The sequence below is a fragment of the Acanthochromis polyacanthus genome, chromosome 5, assembly GCF_021347895.1.
Source record: "Acanthochromis polyacanthus isolate Apoly-LR-REF ecotype Palm Island chromosome 5, KAUST_Apoly_ChrSc, whole genome shotgun sequence".
Classification (NCBI taxonomy): domain Eukaryota; kingdom Metazoa; phylum Chordata; class Actinopteri; family Pomacentridae; genus Acanthochromis; species Acanthochromis polyacanthus.
The window spans coordinates 6001725-6025847 of record NC_067117.1 but is presented as its reverse complement, the minus strand read 5'-3'; the positions used below and the strand labels follow the sequence as shown (position 1 = coordinate 6025847).

The following is a 24123-nucleotide window of genomic DNA, read 5'->3' as shown; positions in this document are numbered from 1 at the left end:
CTGCTTTTATGGTCCTTATCATGTGTCTTAATATAAATCAGCATTCTAAGAACAAGACAAATGTCCAGTGTGCTCAAGTTGTGTGATACATTCATCCATTTTAATCTTAGACTCTTGCAAGCGCATGTTTGTGATCTAAACGTGTAAGTGTTTAATGAAAAGCAAGGAATACGTCACATCTGCCTCCTCAAACACTGAGAAATAATGCGAAAGACTGTAAGGGAGGCCACCAAGACAGTTATGACTCCTCTAAAGGAGTTACATGTTAGAATACACCACCGTGCTTCATGTCATGATGCTGCCACCACCATGCTTCATATCATGATGCTGCCACCACCGTGCTTCATGTCATGATGCTGCCTCCACCGTGCTTCACATCAGGATGCTGCCACCACCGTGCTTCATGTCATGATGCTGCCACCACCGTGCTTCACATCATGATGCTGCCACCACCGTGCTTCACGTCATGATGCTGCCACCACCGTGCTTCATGTCATGATGCTGCCACCACCGTGCTTCACATCATGATGCTACCACCACCGTGCTTCACATCATGATGCTGCCTCCACCGTGCTTCATGTCATGATGCTGCCACCACCGTGCTTCACATCATGATGCTGCCACCACCGTGCTTCACATCATGATGCTACCACCACCGTGCTTCACGTCATGATGCTGCCACCACCGTGCTTCACATCATGATGCTGCCACCACCGTGCTTCACATCATGATGCTGCCACCACCGTGCTTCATGTCATGATGCTGCCACCACCGTGCTTCACATCATGATGCTACCACCACCGTGCTTCACATCATGATGCTGCCTCCACCGTGCTTCATGTCATGATGCTGCCACCACCGTGCTTCACATCATGATGCTACCACCACCGTGCTTCACGTCATGATGCTGCCACCACCGTGCTTCACGTCATGATGCTGCCACCACCGTGCTTCACATCATGATGCTGCCACCACCGTGCTTCACGTCATGATGATGCCACCGCCATGCTTCACATCATGATGCTGCCTCCACCGTGCTTCACGTCATGATGCTGCCACCACCGTGCTTCACATCATGATGCTACCACCACCGTGCTTCACATCATGATGCTGCCACCACCGTGCTTCACGTCATGATGATGCCACCACCATGCTTCACATCATGATGCTGCCACCACCGTGCTTCACCTCATGATGATGCCACCACCATGCTTCACATTGGGGATGATGTATTTGTGATGATGTGCAGTGTCTTAGTAAAAAGTCAAATTACAGTGACCATAATTCAATGATGAAAAGCAACGAAAGAGGTGAACTTCCAACTCTGTGATCTCAGTGTTTTCACTCCACGCTAACAGCTTTAAGGCTTTTGTTTAGCTTTCTAAAGTGGAAATTGATGTTTACCTTTCAAATAAACAAAAAGCAGAGAATCACATGCAGAAAATCAATGAGAAGAAGCCGTCAGTTAGGTCCTGGTGTACATATTTAAATGTGAATCATCTTTATAAAGCACAAAACATGTAAAGCTGAAGGGGTTGGAATTAATGAGGTGAGGATAACACGACTCTGCTGCTGTATAATCTGGATATCGCTCATAATCTTTAATCCCATTTTCTACTGGCAAGCGAACACAAACAGAGTTATTTGTTGAGGCTTATTTGATATTTTCTGGCTGGTGTTAAGCTCTGAGCCACTCAGTTGTTTGTTTTTATTGATTATTTTGACTCGTTGTTTGTCTTTGTTTGTCTCCCAGGACGGCAGCAACCTTCAGATTTTGGGTTTGGTGAAGTCGGATGAAGGATTCTATCAGTGCATCGCCGAGAATTCGGCTGGCAGCTCGCAGGCGATGGCTCAGCTGCTGCTCCGAGAACCAGGTAGGAAAACACAAACAAACATAAACAACACGTGTGTCGCCGTACACAAAGAAAACACAACCTGCTACCATCACCTGTCGTCCTCATTTCTGTCGTGACTTCATTTCCTCTGCAAAGTTTTCTTTATGTCTCGTTGTAACATTAACTGCCATGATGCTGCCACCGCCGTGCTTCATAATGATGAGGCATGGTGGCGGCATTATGATACGGCAGTGAATAATTTCTGCTTTTTTTGTGGTGTTGAGTTGAGACTGCAAACTGGGTCAGACACTAAGGGAAGTTTTTAATGCTAAAGCTAGCTAACGTTAGCATGTACAACTAATTTAATCCCATTTATCTGTACGTATGCATTTAGAATGAGTCCATTTTGTTTTGTTTCCTGCGTTTATATTCGTGAGACTGAAAATATGAGGTTGTAAACAATTTCCAAATCATAACTGGAGGAAAATTAATGCAAACCACAGCAGCAGTGATTTAGTTTCTGTTGGAGTTTAGTTAATTGGTTGCAATGTTATTCTGTATACATATATTATTTATATGTTGGTACACCTCGAGGAACAACATGAACACATCTACTCTAATTAATTACTAAGATTTGCTTATGTCTGACCTCTGTGTTTCAGTATGTTTAAGAGGTTATTCTATTATTTTACAGATCAAGATTGTGGGTATAAATATGCAGACGCTAATTACTGGCTATAGAAGTCATAGTTTACAGAAAGTTAAGTAGCAGAAGTTGTGATTAAGAGTCCAGGAAGAAATAATTACGACTTATGGAGGTCGTGAGCTGAAGTTATCAACGTGATAAACACAGATGGAAGTCGTCATTATGCGAGGATTCAGCCTGAACTATTGAAGAAAAACTCTAAAATCAAAGTGTACAAACATTAAAATAAAGATTTAATATCAGTTTTAATGAGTTTCAATTATTTCATCTTTAAGGTCCTGATTTTACATTTAAATTAGAAAATTCCCACTAAAATACATATATTTGCCAAAATTCACTAAATATAAATGAACACTGGCCAAAATGATCAGACTGCATGAGGGCTGCTTTAAACAGACAGAAACTGGATAATAATGGCATTTAGATGCATCAGCATTGGTTTTCCATGCAGGCTGTGTTTAACTTCCTGGAACTGGGCCTGGACAGCTGGTTCTGTGTTCAAACTGGAGACCAGACTTGGAAAAGAAACACAATCGGCGGGAGGTTTGGAGGTTCCTCATCCAGAATCATATAATACTAATTTAAAAATCAATTTCCTGCATTTTCTCACCAGCCTGAGCTGTGGGTTTAGTTCAAGAAACAACCACCTGGGAGTCGTGAGAAACTTTCAGCTTCCCCGTTACCATAGAAACTCCATCCCACTCCATCCATTCTGCTGATGGAGCTTCCTCTGAGCTGCATGTCTGGGAATAAATTAGAATAAAGCAGATTTGAAGATATTTTTCGTTTTCCTCTCAATGATGGGACAGAATGAGCTTCTTAGTTTTTAACTTTGAGATGCTCAGAGAGACTGAAAAGTGTTGGTTGATTGAGTTTCATGGAGAATTCATGAGTTTAAATAATAATAAATCTCTATAGCCACATAATAGTATGTTATTAGCTTTGTTTTATTGTGAAAGCAGCTAATAAATGCTTGTTTCTTACTTCTCAAACTGTCAGACTGCTATGTGGATTGGATCAGTCCATTGAGTTTAATGGATCTGCCTCAAATCATCACATTTTTAGTAAAATTTCAACTCCACTATTTCAGATTTGTCTGAAATTGAGGTAGCATAAAGCATGGATATTTATACAGACACTTTTGAAATTTTAACTTCATATGTCAAGTGGTTTTTAAGATATTTCCTCTTAAATTTAGCCATTGAGCCACTTTCTTTAGTTTTTTTTTGTCACATTAAATCAGTCTGTTTGAGCAACAATATCTGAGGAACTATTAAAGATAAATAATCCAATATTCCAGATTCTGAATCAATGACATGATGAGAAATAAGAGAAAAATTTGCAGGTTTTTCTTTAATAATTCCTCAGACATTAGAAAGTTCTCACATTGACATTTGAAGCTGTTTGGACAACAACATTGGAGGGACTAATAAAAATAAAAATAATTATTGAGCTGACATCATACTATCAACCAGTATTTTAGTTTTTGTGCTACAACGTGTCAAACCTGCTCAATCAGTTGTGAAAGTTAACTTTAAATAACTTTATTTCTAATTGTGTGAACAAGTATTTCCTATTAAAGTATTCTACATGTTTAGTTTTATATTTCTGTGACCTGCAGCTACATGTGGTTCAGAAAATATCACTGGTTGACTTCTAGATTTGTGTTCAAAGATGAAACTTTTCCGTGTTTTTTTTCCCCATATTTGAACCACTTGTCCGATATTACAGATGATTAAAGTCAACGTTTTGTTGACCCGTCCATCCACCCCGACCTCCTCCCTACACATTTTTGGCTTTCATTTCTTCTCCCCCATGATCAGAGATTATTTGATCTATTTGTCCAACATTCCAGATTCTGAATCAATGACATGATGAGAAATAAGAGAGAAACTTTCAGGTTTTTATCTTCAATTGTTCCTCAGATGTTGTTGTTCAAACAGATTCAGATTTCAATAAAAACCTGATGAAGGTGGGTCAAGTGGCGATTTTTAAATACGTGTATCTCAGAAAGTGTTTAATTTATGAAGCTAAAAGTTCACAGATGCCTTTTTTAGTATTCATAGTTGATGATGAACACATTTCAAGTAAATCAGGGATGGTTGAGGAGAGGGACCCTGCAGATTTAAGGTGGAATAACTCCACTTAAGAGTGTTTTCGTGAAAATAAGTTTATTTTTAAAGGACTAAAGGCAAGATAGAGAAACCACAACATTGTTCTCTTTAAGTGAATGTTCTAGATGTATTTTCTCCACCTGTGATCTCAGCTAATCAGCCTGCATCAGTTCAATTAGATCAGCCGGTCTGTTTCTGTTGTCCAGCAACGATATCGACTTTCCACTAATAGCGTCCAAAGATCTGACCGTCTCTGAACCCTGAGTGTCGTTCTGCTGCGACGTTCGGTTGCTCAGTAATCAGATTACAGTTTTGGACGTAGGAACAGCGGGAGGTTCTGGCAAAGAGTCGCTGTTTGTTGTGCAGCGGTGGTGTTAGAATCCAGTTAGTCATGTGGTGGTGGTGGGGGGTGACAGCAGCTACACACACACACTTGCACACACACACACACTTACAAACACAAACACACAAGCAGATGAAGATGCGAACAGCTCAGCCTCTCTGCAGAACACCTGAGTCAGCAAAGTGGAATCACTCTGCATCTAAATGGACCAGTGTGTGTGTGTGTGTGTGTGTGTGTGTGTGTGTGTGTGTGTGTGTGTGTGTGTGTGTGTGTGTGTGTGTGTGAGAATGAATAAGCACTCCAAACAGTGAGCGCAGCTATATTCATAATGTGAGTTATTGTGTTTGTGGATCCAGAGGCTGCAGATAAAACATGGACTTTCTGCTCTGTGGACTAAACTAAGCAGTGATCCTGTTACTGCATTCACAAAGTCAGACATTTTCATAAAAATACAGGAAGAAATGTGCAAATTTAAAGTATCAAAACAGAGTAGAAAAGTTGAAAACGGTCATGAAACCTATTAAACCCATTAAACAGTAGCTTAAGTGATGCTGCTAATTGCCTATCCAATGTGAAAGGAATGATTTGAAGGAAAAAAAACTGCAGAAACTACATACATGATGCATTTGCATGTAAACATGTGCAGGTTTAGTAAATAATGACAAAGTGCGTAAAGGAAAGCAGGAGTAAAGATGTCGATATCTGCAGATTTTGTAAATCTAACAGTAAGTTGTGGAAGAAGTCAGCAAGATTTAGCTTTTCTGGACAGACTTTAATCAAACTAGCTAAATAAATAAAGACATAAATACATAAGCCAATAAATAAAGACATTAGTTAATTAGCATGTAAATAAATAAATGAATAAAGACATAAAAAAATAATATACATTTTAAGTTGACAGATGAGCATACATGATGTGGACGTTATCTTTATCTACAGTTTTGGACATTTTTTGTTTTGTTTTTTATGTCGACCTGTAAATAAACACTTTATATCTTTTTGGGACTTTATTGGAAAAAAGTATATAAATGCTAAGAATTTACAAAGCAGGAAAAATCTGTAAAATGTGTAAAAAAATAAAATAATAAAAAATAATAATAATTTTAAAAATTCTACACGTCAAAGATTGAGGAAACTGATTTTCCGGATTTAAGTACATTGTAGAAAGTGTAATTTCATAGTAAAACATGGTTTAAGAACAAATGAACATGAATAAAGAGCAGAATTTTGACGTGAACAGTTCTGGCGTGTTGTTATATATGAATTGATTTTAATTGTTTTTCAGTCTGCTAATTTAGACTTTATCTAGGATTTAACACACACAATAAACTGTGGAACACCCGCTTAAAGAAACACAACTTTATTTATTAAAAATGATTTAAAAGTTAAGCTTTACTGGAGCAGTTAAGCAGCTGTGTGATGAAAACGGCGTTAAACTCGTTCAAAACTAACTCCAGTGTTCTTCAGGAGGAGAACATTTGCTGTGTTCCGTAAGAACCTCTGTCACCTGGACGTCTCACCTGTTCGTCTCTTTGTCTGGACTTTAATCACCGACAGCAGCACAGATGGTCACTGTCATCGCTTGGTTACCGTCGCCACGGGAACCCCAGCATCCCAGCAGGCCCACAGCGGCCAATCAGAGGTTCCCATGAGAAATCACGGCGGGAAACGGGCGTGTGTGTGTGTGTGTAATTGTCAGATGTCACCCCGTTGCCCTTGGCGACGTCGGGCCTCTTGATCCTTGAAGTGACTCCTCTCAGACACACGATTATACCACAGTTTTGTTCTCCGACGTGCTTCAAAAACTCTCCAGCGGACTCCATTTACACCTAAACACACTCACTCACACACACACACAGACACAGACACAGGCACACACACACACACACACACACACACACACACACACACACACACACACACACACACACACACACACACACACACACACACACACACACACACACGCTTCCATTTATACATGCAGGTGATGATCTGATCTGACTCCAAAACATTTAAAATCTGCACAGAATGACTGTTCTACCTGAAACTTTTATAGCATCAACTATGAATATTTATAAACATATCTGTGAAGTTTTAGCTTCACATATTAAACACTTTCTGAGATAAATGTATTTAAAGACGGTCCATCGACTCACTTTGGGCTGTTTTTGATTGAAATCTGAGTCTGTTTGAACAACAACATCTGAGGAACTACTAAAGATAAAACCCTGAAAGTTTCTCTCTTACTTCTCATCATGTCACTGATTCAGAATCTGGAATGTTGGATTATTTGTCTTTAATAGTTGAACAGGTGAAGCTCACTTGTTTGACCTCAATGGAAGGTTTAAAGATTAATATTTCCCAAAAGAAAATCTAATCGTTCCTCAGAAGTCGTTGTTCAAACAGACTCAGATTAAAATGTTGGACAGAAATGAGCTAAAAGTCTAAAAGACGACGTTCTAGAAGGTGGCAGGAATCAGCAGGATCATTTGATGCTCTGTTTTCTCAAATACTGACAATTTCAAGAGTTCTGAAACATTTGGCGTGGAATTTTAAGTAATAATGGGTTAAAACAAAACTAGACACAATGTGTCACTAACATCTGAACTTGATTGTCTTTTTATATTTACAGACACTTTATGTAGATAGGTAGACGAGTGATTTTTCATAAATAAATCATATTTTAGAAAAGCTTTTTCTTCTCCTTAAACACTTCTTTTAAAAGAAAATGCAAAAAAAATCTACCTCAAATGAGCTTAAAAACTTAAATTCTGGACATTTTTCCAAATTTTGCTGTTTCAAATCCAACTTTTTCTACAAATGTGCTCAAAAATCCACATTAAACCGACATAATTCAGTCGTTAACCCTCTGACACTAAAAATACATTCATATTTCCTATTCGTTCAGTGTTCTCGTGTATAGTTTTCTGTATTTCTTATGTTTAGCAGCCAACAGGATGATTTTCGTGCTGCTTTACAGCCACAACGACAGATGGAGGTTGATGCTGCGTCGGCACTGTTTGGTTTTTATGATGATTTGTTCTCAGATGATCAGAAAAGAGTTAAAGCCTGGTCTGGGTCTGGATCTAAACCTCAGCTCACCTCTGTGTTCCATCTTTTCCTGCTTTCTTTTCCTTCTTATCTCCTTCAGAATCTCACACCGAGCAGTTTTTATTCTTCTCTGACCTCTGCTTTTGTTTGGGCTGAATTAGGATTCTGGTCGTTTTCTCAGCTGATTACTGATAAATTATTGCAGCAGATTCTGGATGGAAGCAGATTCTGTGTGTCTGCAGCTGTTTAACTTTGAGTTTCTGACCATTTAATGAAGGATAATTTGCAATTATACTCATTTAAATTTACGTTTTAGCCTTGAATTAGGTTCAGATTAGTTTTAGGTTTGGGTTCTATCCAGGTAAACGTTTAGATTACGGTCATACGGCCAGGTCTTCCAGCATAAAATATGGATATTTACAAGATATTTGTTCAATTTGAGCTGATATATTCCAACTAAACCAGTCAAATCTGCAAATTAACCGTTAAAAATGTTTATTTACCGTACATACATAATGTACACTATTTTCCTTTAAATAAATATCTGTAAAATAATTGTATTTTTTTCGTTTAAAGCTGGTCTTTTTGTTTTGTGCTTATTTTATTATGTAAGTTTTCACGTTTCTTTGCATCTTTAATTCAGTAAAATAACATCCAGAAAAGACAGAAAAGCTCATTTCTGAAGCGCTGGAGGAGAGAAAAGGTAGCGAGAGGATCAGGATGGATGGAGAGAGAGAGAGAGAGAGAGAATTCAATCAGCTGCACGATGCTGAGGAGAGAAAAGATGGAAGGAAAAAGACAAAGAAGAAGAAGAGGGTCAAGCGAAGGGCAGCGAAACTGAGAGAGAGAGAGGAAGTGTGTCAGCCATGACAGATTTGTATTCCAGAGTGAGACTCTGACCTTAGAAACCATCACAACACACACAATAAAACACACACACACACACTGAAATAGTTTTACTCCATCACCTCAGTGTATATAGGAAGGGGGGATGTCTGTTGCCACGGCGACCACAGCCTCCTCCTCCAGACGAGGGTGTGTGACAGGTGGAGATATATAGTAAGTGTTTGAAATGAGAAAGACGACCAGAAGGACCAGTGGGACCAGTTGAACTAGTAAGACCAGTAGAACTAGTAGAACCAGTAGGACCAGTAAGACCAGTGGGACCAGTGGAACCAGTAAGACCAGTGGAACTAGTAAGACCAGTAAGACCAGTGGAACCAGTAAGACCAGTAGGACCAGTGGAACCAGTAAGACCAGTAGGACCAGTGGGACCAGTTTATACCTACACCTGGGAGCTAAAGTTCACATCCATGTTGAGCCTCCACTGAACCCTGTAACTCACACATGAATCTTTGTCACTAAAAACATCATGAATTTAGGTTCTTTCATTCATTTATGATGCTGCCACCACCATGCTTGATAATGGGTTTGGTGTTCTTGGGGTTTAAAGCTTCTCCTGGGTCACAAATATACATACAGCAAAGCACGGTGGTGGCAGTATCATGCTTTGGGTTCATATTTTTGCTGGTATTTGGTTACGTTTGTCCATTTCCACCTCAGTTTGGTTCTTTTGGTTTCAACCTTCTGGTTTCTCTTTCACTCCTCTGGACACTTTACCTATTGTCAGGCATGGAGGTAGCGGTATCATTAGACTATCAATTTAACTGACTCAGACTGACTAAATTTGTCATCTTTCTGTCTCAGATTTGTTTCTTCATCAGTCCACAGGTTTTGTTGAGTTTAAGTCAGATTATATCTGCAGCTGGGAGCTAAAGTTTACAGCAGGGGTGTTAAACATGCGGCCCGCAGACCAAAACTGGTCCTCCAGAGGGTGCAAAAGTGTAAAAATTCCTCAAAGTGTAAAAATTACAGAGAAGATATTAACTGCAGATTAAAAATTAGTAAAACTCTATTTTTAATTTAAATTTCTAGACCATGACAAGTTGTTCCGATCATGAAGTAGAATACTAGATTGTTCTTTTTTCGTTTTCTGTCTTGTTTTTGTAAAATTTTGTAAAATTTTGTCTTTTTTGTCGTTTTGTGTCTCTTTTGTGTCATTTTTCTTATTTTTGCAGTATTTTGTCTTGTTTTTGTCTGACTTTTGTATCCTGTTTTTGTCATTTTGTTTCTCGCTTTCATCATTTTTTGTCTCATTTTTGTCGCTTGTCTCATTTTTTGTCAATTTGTGTCTTGTTTTTGTTGTTTTGCTTCTCATTTTTGTAATATTTTATCTTGTTTGTGTTGTTTTTTGTCTGACTTGTCTGACTTGTCTGTCATGTTTTTGTCATTGTGTTTCTTGTATTTGTTGTTTGTTGTCTCACTTGTGTCATTTCTTCATCTTGTTTTTGTCACTGTAAATTTTGTCTCATTTTTTGTCCATTTTTTGTTTTGATTTTGTTGTTTGTCTAACTTTTGGTCATTTTGTTTTTCGCTTTTCATCTCATTTTTGTAATATGTCTTGTTGTTGTTTGTTGTCTCATTTATGTCATTTCATGTATCATTTTTGTAATATTTTTTGTCATTTTTGTAATATTTTGTATTGTTTCTGTTGTTTTTTTGTTGTTTGGATAATGAAGTAAAATATCATAGTGATCAGTTCCAGATTCCTGTAGCTAAAAGTTTCGTGTCGTTCTGTAGATTCACTGTGGTGTAAATTGTGATTCCATCAAAAAGGAAAATATTTTCCATGTATATGAAGGAAATCTTTCAGTTTCATTTTCATGTTAAAATCAGTTTCGCTGCTGCCTGGACGATGCTTTCTTTTCTTTTCTCGTCGTTTTGTTGTCTGCAGATTCTCTCTCCTCCTCTTCACTCGTCTTCCTGGTCATTTTCTTCTCCTCTTTCTCGCCTCCATCTCTCTCTCCTCCTCTTCATGTCCTGCGGTGACAGATTCTTCTTTTCTCTTCTTATTTATTTCTTTTCGGTGACAGACACTTTCTGCTGCGACTCTAAAAACAACAACCTCCAACACGACAAAACAAACCCAGACGTCTGCCGAGTGTCGTTTCAATCCACGGCGAGCGGCGACCTGCAGACGCCTTCAGAGCTCCGGATTTAATGAAATTCAGCTCAATAACACTTGTTTGATTTCCAGATAGAGAGAGAGAAACACAAACAGACAAACAACCAGACAGCTGCAGCTGTGAGGTCTGGGTTTTCTCTCTGAGCGTTTTATCAGGAGCAACAGAAGAAACGCAAATATTTCTAAAAGATTCTGCTTTATTCTTATTTTTCAAACATTTTATTGATCATGTCTGCACATATTATTCATGTTTTTCAGGCATTTAAAAGTCTTTTTTGACAACATTTGACGTTTTACTCATATTGCTGTATTTTTTAACATTTATTTAAACATTTTTTACATTTTAGTAATGCTTTATGGGCGTTTGAATCATATTTTGTTGACATTTTACGATTGCTATTTTTAAAAAAATGTTTTTTTTAGATATTCCAAAGAAATAAACAATCATTGTTTTCTTAACAATATATTTTTTAAACTTTTATTAATTATTTTCTAAGAATTAAAAAACATGTTCAGAACTGTCACTAAAAAAAAAACACCAATGAAAAGTATGTTAAAATCAATAATGTCTAAAAAGATATTTAGTAAAATGTCAGAATCATAAATAAAATGTAATTAAAACAAATAATAAAAAGATCTGATAAACAGTAATGCATCAAAAATAATATCTCCAAACAAGGAACTAATAAAAATCTTAAAAAATATTAGAAACATAAATAATTAAATAATACTAAATTGTAAAAATTCTAACAAATAAAGGTCTAAAAATCATATCAAAAATCATGCAAAATATGAGCATGAGTCAAAAACAAAACCATATGTATTTTTTACATTTTTATATTTAAATATCTACAAAAATCACAACATTTAAAAGCCAAATAAATCAATAAATGTATAAAATTTTAAAAATATCAAAAATGACAGAAAATATGAGCATTAGTCCAAAATAATAGTAAAATAAATGTAAAAAAAAATAGTTACATATCCAAGAAATGTTACTAAAAACAAACTAATAAATAAGTAAATAAATAACTAAAAATCACAAAAAGAATATTAAAAAATGAATCAAAAATTTGAAAAATATATTTTAAAAAAAAATATCCAGAAAATATTAGTTCAAAATGAAAGTAAAGTAAAATACCTCAAAATTATTACAAAAATGTTGAAAAAAATAACAAAGAATGAACAAAAGAATGACAGTTTCAAAAAGTCAGGAAAATAAATCAAAAAATGACAAAACAAATGTCAGCAAAACTGTTGGAAATGTATTATTTAAAATGTATTTAATATATAATATATTTTACCAGTCAGACTTCTGTCTTCTGCAGCTTCAGCAGCAAACAGCAATAAAAGACTTAAAACGTAAATATAGTCAGAAAAAAGGAGAGAATCAGTAAAAAAAGTCTGTTCTGAGGTGAATAAAGAAGCTGAACATTATTATTTCTGTTTTCACGTCTGTTTGCTCTCCACACTTTAGAATCATTTTCCTCTTTCTGCGTCGCTCCGCATAATAAAAATAATAATAAATACAGAAAGAAGAGGAAAATATTTATCTTCTCTCCTCTCATAGCTGATGTTTCTGCGACGTCGGCTTTTATCGACCGAAGAAACTGGAAGGTCGTCCGAACGTGTGAATATCGACCAGTTAGAGGCTGGAGGTGTGTGTGTGTGTGTGTGTGTGTGTGTGTGTGTGTGTGTGTGTGTGTGTGTGTGTGTGTGTGTGTGTGTGTGTGTGTGTGTTGTCACCTCCAGCATTGATCCCCTTTGTGATGAAACACCTTCCCATCAGCCCCTTCATCATCACCCAGCAGGAAGGGAAGCCGCAGTCGTTATTGAATAAATCCTGCAGAGTGAAAAATATTTCTTTAAAAATGCATTTTACAAAAAATAAATAAATAAAAAAAAACACACCTGTTTAACCTGTTTGTGTTTCTTGGGCACATGTCGGTTTGTAAATCAACTTTTAAGTGAGACTGTGGCCGCTCTGTGACGAAAAACCATAAAAATGTAACTGGACACCTGCTGCTTGGGTAGTGGATATTTCCTGGAGTTAATGGTGTATTTTCTGGATGTTCAGCTGGTGTCTATTTCCTGGAAAAAGGCAGCCAGTGGTGGTTCCTTCAGAGCAATGAGCGGTTGATTATTCCAAGCAGTGTTAAATTGCAGAAGGTGGTGGATAATTCCTGGATTGTGCACACTTGGTTGATTATTCACAGATAACTGAGCAACGTGTGGTGGATCTCTACTGGATAAGGACTTCGGTTCATTGCATTGTTAATCTATAATTCCTAGACAGCTGTAGCTCCTACTTATTCATACAGGGTAGTGGATAATTCCTGGATGTTTAGTAGCATTTGTGGTACAACTTGGGTTTGTTTTTATCGGTACATATATTGGTAGTAGATATTTGCTGGATGACATGGTAGAGGATAATTCCTGTTTTGCTGAAGCTCAGTTGGTTTTTGTTGGACAACTGCAGCTCGCGGTTGTTTTTGAAAATGCGGTATGATTCCTGGAAAACTGCAGGGTGCTAGATATTTACTGGAACCTGCTGCTTGCACACATTTATACCAAGAAATCCATATTCCCTGGACAGCTGCAGTAGATGGTCCCCATTTATACAGGGCAGTATAATTCCTGGAAAACTGCAGTTTATCCAGAGCAGTTGATGTTGGCTGCAACTTGTGCACAGTGCCTCGGGCAATGGGTATTTCTTGGAAACTAAAGCTTGTATATGCAGAGCCTTGGGTGATGGATATTTACTGGTTCTTATTTATAATCGCCAATTTATGCTGCCTAGACCGCTGTAGTAGCTTGTGTCCATTTATACAAGGTAGACGATAATTCCAGTTGGTTATCCTTGGACAACTGCAACTAGTGTTAGTTTTAACAGGACAGGCGGTGGGTATTTTCTGAAAACTGCAGTTTTGTGTCAATTTATGCAGGGTAGAGGATTATTCCTGGATGGTGGATGCCCGGTTTTAATCAAAGTAGGTATTTGCTAGATGGGGACAGTGAGTATTTCTGAAAATTGCAGTTTGTACCAATTTATACAGGGTCATGAATAATTCCTGGATTGCTTTCAATTAGTAGGTTATTTTTCGACAATTGCAACCCATGTTCATTTTGACAGGCAGGTATAATTCATGGAAAACTACAGCCAATCCTGGTTCATTCAGAGCAACGGGTCGTGGATATTTTCTGGTTGATGGCTGGAACTTGTGCTTATTGCATCGGACAGTGGGTATTTTCTGGAATATGCTCTCATTTATAAGAGCCAATCTATAATTCCTGGACAGCTGTACCCCCTTATGCCTATTTATACAGGGCAGAGGATAATTCCTGGATGGTGCCTGTGATTTGTTTCACGTTGACGGGTCTGTATAATTCCTGGAGCAGCATGTGCTTTATTATTCATGTGAGTGGATGTGCACCTGGCTGCTCATTCATGCATGACGACGAATAATTCCCAGAAGGCTGCTGTTCATGCTCATCCATACTGGGCCGTGGTTAGTTCCTGGATGACGGCGGCTCTTTGCTCGTTTATTTGCCTGTTTGCAGCACACGGTGATGGACACCGCCGCTACCCACGATGCATTTCTTTCTTCTTTAAGTCACACAGAGAATGTGAAACAGATTTTACATTCCTGCAGACGTTTCATTGCATCAGAAGCTCGGACTCACTGCTGTGTTTGGGTTTTATCTCGTGCTGTCAGTCCTTCAGCAAGACTTTTTTTTCTCGTCTACAAAGTGATTTTTGTGGCGAAATTATTCAAAACACGAGGTGCTAAAAACATGGAGCGTGATAAGACGTGACGGCTTCACATCTGCTGGGAAGCCGAGATAGACGGAGGCGAAAACATGAGAGGAAGTGAGATGAAGCCGGATAAATCTGCTGCCACGGCCCGAAAAATCTCTCTCTGCTCCATCCTTTATTCACAGTTTTACTCAGATTAAACATCCAAACTAACGCAGGTCAGAGGAAAGTTCTGCAGCCTCGACACGATGAACCTGAACCGATAAAAACGGAACATTTTCAGCAAAGACTCTAAGAATAGACCTAAAACACCGAACATAAGAATACGTCAAAGCTGCAAAGAAAAAGAATTTAAAGAGACTAGTGAGGGAGGCCATCAAGACTCCTGTGACTCCTCTGAAGGAGTTAGAATCTTCTTATAGCAACATTCGTTGTCCAGTTGTTCTATTTCTGGTATAAATTCCTACTTCCTGTTTAGTTTCTGGTATAAACTCCTACTTCCTGTTTAGTTTCTGGTATAAACTTCTACTTCCTGTTTAGTTTCTGGTATAAAATTCTACTTCCTGTTTAGTTTCTGGTATAAATTCCTACTTCCTGTTTAGTTTCTGGTATAAACTTCTACTTCCTGTTTAGTTTCTGGTATAAATTCCTACTTCCTGTTTAGTTTCTGGTATAAATTCCTACTTCCTGTTTAGTTTCTGTTATAAACGCCTACTTTCTGTTTAGTTTCTGGTATAAATTCCTACTTCCTGTTTAGTTTCTGGTATAAACTTCTACTTCCTGTTTAGTTTCTGGTATAAATTCCTACTTCCTGTTTAGTTTCTGGTATAAATTCCTACTTCGTGTTTAGTTTCTGGTATAAACTTCTACTTCCTGTTTAGTTTCTATAATTCTGGTGTTTTAAGTCGTCAACATGGAGGAAAATGAGTCGTGTTTTGTGTAACCAGGTTAACTATGTTGCCGTGGTTACTCTGAGGTAGCGCTTATTATGGGATGTCCAGCATCTGTCAGGTCACCTCGGGTGTTTTCAGAGTTCTCTTCTGTTTCCTGCTCGGTGGCAACAACATGACAGAAAAGCACCTGGAATTACTGCAGTAACATTCGGCTTTTACTGCAAATGACAGGCAGAAACAGCAGCAGCTCTCAGGGTAAATTACTGCCAGCAGACAGACGGCAGAAAACACACTGTGGAGGAAAGTTCAGCCTCATCTAGAAGCATTTTATCAGAGAACAGTCACAGAGAACTGAAACCTGCTTCATGTCCGTCTGATCAGCTGCTTTCTAAAACACATACATGGAATAAAACACATTAAATAATGCAGTTTATGCTCCACATCTCAGACACTGCAAAAGAAAAATGTCACAGAATACATAAAATACACAAATTAAATCAGAATAAAATCACCTGAAGCAGCTGATTTCTGATTTTATGTGACACAAATGAGAATAAAGATGAAGCAGCAAAAACGGGTCATACAGAAAACTAATGTTATTATTATTGTATGAAATGTTTAGCTTTTTACATTTTTAATTGACATTCTTTTCCTTTTTAACATGGAATTAATACATTTTTCCCCTGAAATTTACTTGATTTTATTTGTAGTCTAGCAGAACAGGGACACAGTGTTTATACTAGCATTTTAAATCCATAATATGAATAATTTAGCATCCAAATTACAGCAAATATCTGTAAAATAACGATTTTTTTTACACTAATCTAAACAGTAAAACAAAAATTAAAATTAAAAAAATTATATTCGGGCCTGTATTGTGTCAGTAATAATTATACAAAAAAATAAATACACATTTTTTTTATGTGGACATTATTAATAGTTATGGCCCTGTTTTTTTTAATTAATTTAATTAATGTGTATGTTAAAAACATGTAAAAATGTTCTCTTTTACTAATTATTTTCTGTAATTTAACAAAACAAGAATACATTTATTAAATCATTACTAAATATTTATGCTATTTTTAAAAAATAAAGTACAGATTTTTCTTCCAAACAACCAATATCTGTAATTAATTAATTAGATATTTCATTTATTTATGTATTTATTTATTTTTGCTGCTTTGAAAATTGTAAATAAATAACGTAATTTTACATTTTTTGTTTTTTTTACAGTTAATTTTGAAGTGGGATATTATTATATTATTTTTTTCTCTCTAATTTTGCTGGATGTTATCTGTAATTTAACAAAACAGTGAATATCTGTGAATATCAGTGAATTATTTAAGAAATACTTAGCTTTTCCAGCGTCCACATGGGATCTTTTAACAGTACAGAAAATTAAACACCAGCAGCTTTAAACTATTTGACAGATAACAGAAAAAAAACAGGATTCTAAAAGAAACTCCTGTTTTATTTCAGGGTGTCTACGTGACTTTCTCCAGCTTTCGGTCATTAAAGTCGCTTTAAAGCTTCGAGTCTCTCAAATGTACTTAAGATGCAGCAGATTCTGGAGCAGATTTCCAGGAATAAAAATCCATCTGAGAGGAATTCCAGGCCGAGCCGGGCTGCGTTTCTCCGGCGGTTTTAACGGCAGCTAGCTGAAATGAGGCCTGAAATTGAGTTCAGGAAGAGAGAAAGGCTGAGAGAGCGAGGTCAGCAGTCTGGTTCTGCATAAATAGAGGTTAAAAGAGACGCAGGGCGAGGATATGGAGAATATTTATAGCAGAGGATCTATTCTACATATCAGAAGCCTCCGTAATGTATTTATGCTGCATTAGTGCTCCAGACAGTGGAGGTGTGTGGACGGATATTTCAGCTTCTACAGAGTTTAACTTGGATTCACCAGCAGCTGCAGCAGGAATTAGACTAAAATTAAAAGTTTATTTTAGTATTTTAGCAAGAAATAAAGATGAAAATTGCAGTTCCTCAAATGTCCACTAGAGGTTGCCATTAAAAACAAATAAATCCCCATAAATGTCAGTGTTAAATGTTGAACTTTGCAGCAAAAAATGTACACGTTTACAGCCAGATTTAAAAACATTTTTGGTCTCTATAGCTAATTTAGTATTTCATTACGACTGTACAGAGGGTCAATTTTTTTATATAACTCCTCCGTTTCAATTTTCTTAAGATTTAAATCACAGAGATTTAAGACAACATCCATAACAAATGAGTGGCTAACTGCAGAGATGAAAAGTAAAACCAATATGTTACTGCCAAAACGTAACTGCAGTTCCTCAAATGTCCACTAGAGGCTGCACCAACCATCTCCATAGACCTCCATGTTAAAATGTTCAACTTTGCAGTAGAAAAATACACGTTTAAAACTGGATACAGAAACAGTTTTGGTCTCTATAGCTACGTTTTCTGTTCATGACGACCATACAGGAAGTAAATTTATATATAACTCCTCTGTTAAGTTTTATTAAGGCTAAAATCACATATAATTCAGACCGTAGCTGCTTTGAGTGCCAAAACCTGCAATTTCTCAAATGTCCACTAGAGGCTGCACCCACCATCTCCATAGGCATCAATGTTAAAATGTCCAACTTTACAGTACAAATAACCATGTTCAAAGCCTGATATAAAACAGATTTTTGTCTCCAAAGCTACATTTCCAAGTCAGGACAAATGTAGAGGAAGTGAATTTTTATATAACTTCTGTTTAAATTGCATTAAAGCTTAAAATTGTGTAGAATTATGAGCGTGGCTTAAAAACAGTAAAAAATTGCGTATTTTGCAGCATTTGCATCATTTTGCTTACAGTTTTGTTAGTTTTTGTAACAGTTAACATGTAAAATAATGCTTTTTTCTGTCATTTCAATAGATTTTATCTGTACTTTAACAAAAACAATGAAATAACAGTAAAATATTATGGTTAAAAGATGTTTTTACAGAGTTACATGTTAAAAACTCCAATTTTACAGCAGAAGTAACATACTTATGGTGTGACATGAATAGAATAATACAGTTTTGATCTCTTTAATAGAAGAGAGAGGCTTAAAGTTCTGAAATCAGATGGACAGATGCTCAGATATCTGCTTTTTCATGTGATCTTCTGCTGTGACATAAAACATAAATAAATCCCTTTGAAATGATCAGAATTCAGCCTCCAAGCTGCTCTTTACCTGACAGATGACGTTTATTTCCCACAGACAGCCTTTAATGTCTGTGTTTAAATTCATTTCAAAGCCGGAAAACAAGAAATGGTGCAGCAGGTGAGACGTTGTCGGCTTTGATAGGAGCCGAGCGCGCAGCTTTTTCCTGCCTATGTAGAACTTCTAATTCTCCAGAGCATTCAAATAAATAAATAAATGAATAAAAAACAGAGAAAGAGAGAAAAAAAATGTGATTTGTTGGCTGCAGAGCTGAAAACAAACAAAAAAAACAACTCTCCTAAAGATCACCCAGGCAGCAGAAACAATATAAATGCAGATGTGTGTGTGTGTGTGTTTTATCGTGTGTGTGTGTGTGTGTGTGTGTGTGTGTGTGTGTGTGTGTGTGTGTGTGTGTGTGTGTGTGTGTGTGTGTGTGTGCAGGTATCATCTGTCGCCGGGCAGACTACCCTGCGGTGTAATTTTCGTCTCTCATCCAGATTGTTTTCTTCTTCGCTGGTGTCTGACTCTGTTATTTAGGCGGCCGTGTTTTTCGGCAGTGAGCCACGCTTTACTGCTCGGCTCTCCGGGTCGCCGAGCAGCGTCCAATCAGCACCTCACACCCGGAAACCTCATTTCAGAGCCCAGAGGAGGCGTGTTAACTCCTCCGTCTCTACGTCCTCCATCCTTATTCAGCATTTTACTTCCATTTCTTTCTACTTCCTCTTCTTTTACGTCCATCTCTTTCTATTTCCTGTTCTTTTTACCTCCGTCTATTTCTACTTCCTATTCTTTTTACCTCCATCTCTTGATACTTCCTGTTCTTTTTACGTCCAACCCTTTCTACTTCCTGTTCTTTTTACCTTCGTCTATTTCTACTTCCTGTTCTTTTTACTTCCATCTCTTTCTACCTCCTGTTCTTTTTACCTCCGTCTATTTCTACTTCCTATTCTTTTTACCTCCATCTCTTGATACTTCCTGTTCTTTTTACTTCCATCTCTTTCTACCTCCTGTTCTTTTACCTCCGTCTATTTCTACTTCCTGTTCTTTTTACTTCCATCTCTTTCTACCTCCTGTTCTTTTTACCTCCGTCTATTTCTGCTTCCTGTTCTTTTTACCTCCGTCTATTTCTGCTTCCTGTTCTTTTTACCTCTGTCTATTTCTGCTTATTGTTCTTTTTACCTCCGTCTATTTCTGCTTCCTGTTCTTTTTACCTCCGTCTATTTCTGCTTATTGTTCTTTTTACCTCCGTCTATTTCTGCTTCCTGTTGTTTTTACCTCCGTCTCTTTCTGCTTATTGTTCTTTTTACCTCCGTCTATTTCTGCTTCCTGTTCTTTTTACTTCCATCTCTTTCTACCTCCTGTTCTTTTTACCTCCGTCTATTTCTACTTCCTGTTCTTTATACTTCCATCTCTTTCTACTTCATCTTCTTTTTACCTCCATCTTGTTGTACTTCCTGTTCTTTTTACTTCCATCTCTTTCTACTTCATCTTCTTTTTACCTTCCTCTCTTCTTACTTCCTGTTTTTTTTAACCCTTGTTTTCCTGCATCTGTTTGTCTTTTTCCCCATTTCTGTTTCATCTAGACCAGGGGTCGGCAATTGGATGTGGCTTCGGGCCAAAATTTGTGTAAACAATCGAACAGCGGGCCAACCTGCGGGGGGTGGGGGGGGGGGGTGCACTCCGATCCCGGAGCGTCTATAGCTGATCGCCGCTGCTTGGGACACACGTCTCAATTCTGATCACAGATGTATTAAAAATGACTCCTGAGACACACATGTTTTGCATACACTGTTGCTCAGTGAAATCTGGCTGGTACAACCGTGTCTGACCAGTAGCGCAAACGCGGAAATGCCCGGCAGCAGCCGACCACGAGAGTTTCGTGTTACGGTGACGGACTGGCTTGGCTCCGTGCCAGTGGAAACCAAACTGGTTTTTAGAATGAACCAACTAAGCTCTGAACTAGCACTAGCTCCTGGAGCCAGTGGGCGGAAACACAGTATATGGGTGCGATCGATTCTTCATTTTTAATAATCTCAAACATTGAAAAAATAAATCAAATTTTCAGAATCATCTGGCGGGCCAAATATTCCTGACGGGCCAGTTTTGGCCCGCAGGCCGCCAATTGCTGACCACTGATCTAGACCTTCCATTTTCTTCTTCCATCTTTGTTTTCTCCATCCTTCTCCTCCTCTTCTTACTATTTTCTTTCTCATTAACTTTTCTCATCTCTTTCTTTTCTTCATCCATCTCTTTCTACTGCATTGTATTTTTCTTTTTCTGTATTTTCTGTCTTCTTCATGCCAATCCCAGTTTCTCCTCTTCCTCCATTTCCTTCCTTTCACTTCCTCCTCTCCTTTCCCATATTTACTCCTTTGTGCTGTCCTGTTTTCACCTCTATCGCCTCGTTTCGTCGCATCATAAAGTGTGAAATCGTGTGAATTCGCTGAAGCTTTATTGACACGAACAGATGGACAGAAGCGTTTTAAAGACTCGACCTCTGACCACAAGCAGAAATTGGATTTTTCCCGGCTTGTGGCGGAGGACAGTCGATGGTGTTGGTTTGGTTTTAAATGACAGTTTTCCATAGTTACTCTTCACACACGTGGAAACAGAGATCACAACTGATGACTTTCTGTACTTTCAGCGTTGAAGCTTTTATTAAAACATAACTAGAGTGTTTCTGTCTCTGTGAGGACTGTTTCTAGTCTCAGACATGAGAATTGAGGAGATTTTTGGAATATTTTAGGGTTTTCCAGTGGCTGTTTGAGGGTTTAATGGTTGACTTTATGACAGAGTTTGGTTTCTTAGAGCGAATTTGCATGAAATCAAATGTGTTTGTTGTTAAAAATGCTTCATACATGTAGTGAAAGAGTCGCATTTAACCCAAAACATTTTTCCGAAACAGCCAAGTAATTTTGGAATCAAACCTTCACTTTAAACATCTGAATATAGTGAAGAATAAGTACTTATATAGTAATATATAGTATATATTTTTGGTTAATGGTTTACACCAGTAATGTTCCCTACAAGTATGCAGGATCCATTTCGTTGTTACTGCAAATTTCCTGATTGTTGGATTAATAAACGAGTATTTTAACTTCTAACATGGAAAAGTATCTAAGAAATCGTGATATTTTCCTAAACCGAATCAGTTTTTGCATCTAAACCAAACCAGAAAGTGACACCAAAAATAAACAAGGACAGAAAACTCATCGTAACCACCCAACCTAATGAGGACTTTGTCTTTCATCATCAATAAAACCCTTTAAAACTGATTCGAGAATCATACAGGAGCATAATTTTTTGGTGACTTGGTTGCATCTGTTAGTATGTTTTTCCATCTTCCAACTCTACCAGCCTGCATTTCTATTCTTAACTGCCTCAAGGAGACCGTTGGGCTTTTCCGTCCACCACATTACTGTAAACTTCCCGGCAGCTTACAGCACTTCTTGTACCAATAAACAGGTGTGAAAATGTTCCTTGGTGGTTGTAAGCTGCTGTGTATAAAACTGTGATCTCGGTGGGTTGCAACAAGAGCTTCAGCTTCCTGTAAAGTTACATCTCAGCGGTATATAATAAAAGAACAAATGGAGCAGAACTCATACTGACAGCTGAAAGTCAGAGTACAAGACATTAAACTGCACTTTTGCACTTGACAGGAGATCTAACCAGATTATTAAAATGAATCTTCTGGAACATGCAAATACGGTTTCTTCCGGTTCGAAACCCCTAATGTTAGTTGTATTATTTATATTCCCAGGAAGTTAGGAACAGATTTCCCAAAATAAAAGTCAAATTAATGCTAAATCTGTCCTGAACACAGATGATTACCAAGAAAAATGTGAAATTATTCTAGGAAAATGCAAAGAAACCTGCACACCAGGTCCAGTCAGCAGGTTTTCTTTTTGTCTTTCCATTTTCTTAAGTTTTTCGTCCTGATCAGAACACTCCATTTGTAACAAATTGACCAGGAGATATTGATTTACATTTTTAGAGTCGGTAAAGTGGCGACATAAATGACTAAATATTTGTGGAGGACATCTTAAATGGATCAGGAGCGAGTTAATAATAAAACTGATTCGATGCTTAGTTTGGTGACATCTAAAAAAGAGAAACTCCTCCTGGTATCTTAAGATGACCCCTTACAAAAGGAAAAATAAATTCTCAACTTGCAAAACCAGATTCTGCATTAGCATTAGCATCCTATCCTCTCTCCTGGCTCTGATTAAATTCTCACAATAAAAAGGTTTGTTCAAAGCAGTGTTTAAATCTGAAAGAAAACCAACTCATTACAGAGGTTCATGTTTTGGTTCAGAGGATCCACAAACAGCAGCTCCTCTGATAAATAAATTCCAAATTTACTAAAAGCAAACCATTTTGAACTCGCTGGGTTTGAAGAGAGGCCAGAGAGTCCAACAGGGAGGATCCTGCTGAAGCCTGTTAGCCACGTTTTGCCTCCTGAATAAACCGTGTGACCTTTTTATTCCATTAGAGACCAAGATAACAACCTTCTAACTGCCGGTTTTCTCGCTCACGCTGAAAAGTCTTTCCTCCAATTCCTTATTGAATTAAGCGATGCTGAGAACACAATGCTGTGGAAAATACATGGTTCAGACATTCTTGGTTTACTCCGCTAACTTTAGCTGTCTGCAAACAAACCCTCCAAACAAGTGGTCCATACATCAATAAGTTTCTTAAATGGGCAAATTCTATAAGGATCCATAGTTACCCTAACATGGTCCCTTGTAAGGTTCTATAAAGTTTTTCTATGTGGGATTGTTGGGAAGCTCAGGCAATCAGATTTGTTTGTAGAATGTTTAACAATGTCGGGTGCAATCAAATGTCGTTACAACCCAGATACTGGCACAAAAAGAGCAACAGTGAAGTAAAATAAATGGCAAAGATATATTGGCTAGTAAAGTATTTTTTAAAAAACAAACAGAATCCGACCGGAAATCTGTTTCAGTGAAAATGTAATGTAAATCTGAGTTATCCTGCAATCAAAGACTGGACTGTAGTTAGTTTCTCACAACTGAAAACAGGTTTAATATATGACTGGTTGGCTATAAAGAACCAACAGTATAGCAGTAAAATAAATGTCAAAGACACATTGATTAGAAACGTATTACATACAAACAAATGTAATGTGGGTTGTCCTGCAATCCTGCCAACCTGCAATCAAGGCCTGGATTGCTGCTAAAAAATAAAACCAAAGTCATGATTATTTCTTCCAGCCAT

At 37.5% G+C, this 24123-nt stretch overlaps 1 protein-coding gene across 1 annotated transcript in view; it reads left to right on the top strand.

Moving 5' to 3' along the window:
- dcc (DCC netrin 1 receptor) overlaps positions 1-24123 on the top strand; it is a 331558-nt gene that overhangs the window by 161413 nt on the left and 146022 nt on the right. Inside the window, 1 exon segment of the mRNA XM_051948843.1 lies at positions 1754-1874. Within this exon segment, the coding sequence (XP_051804803.1) occupies positions 1754-1874 (121 nt within the window).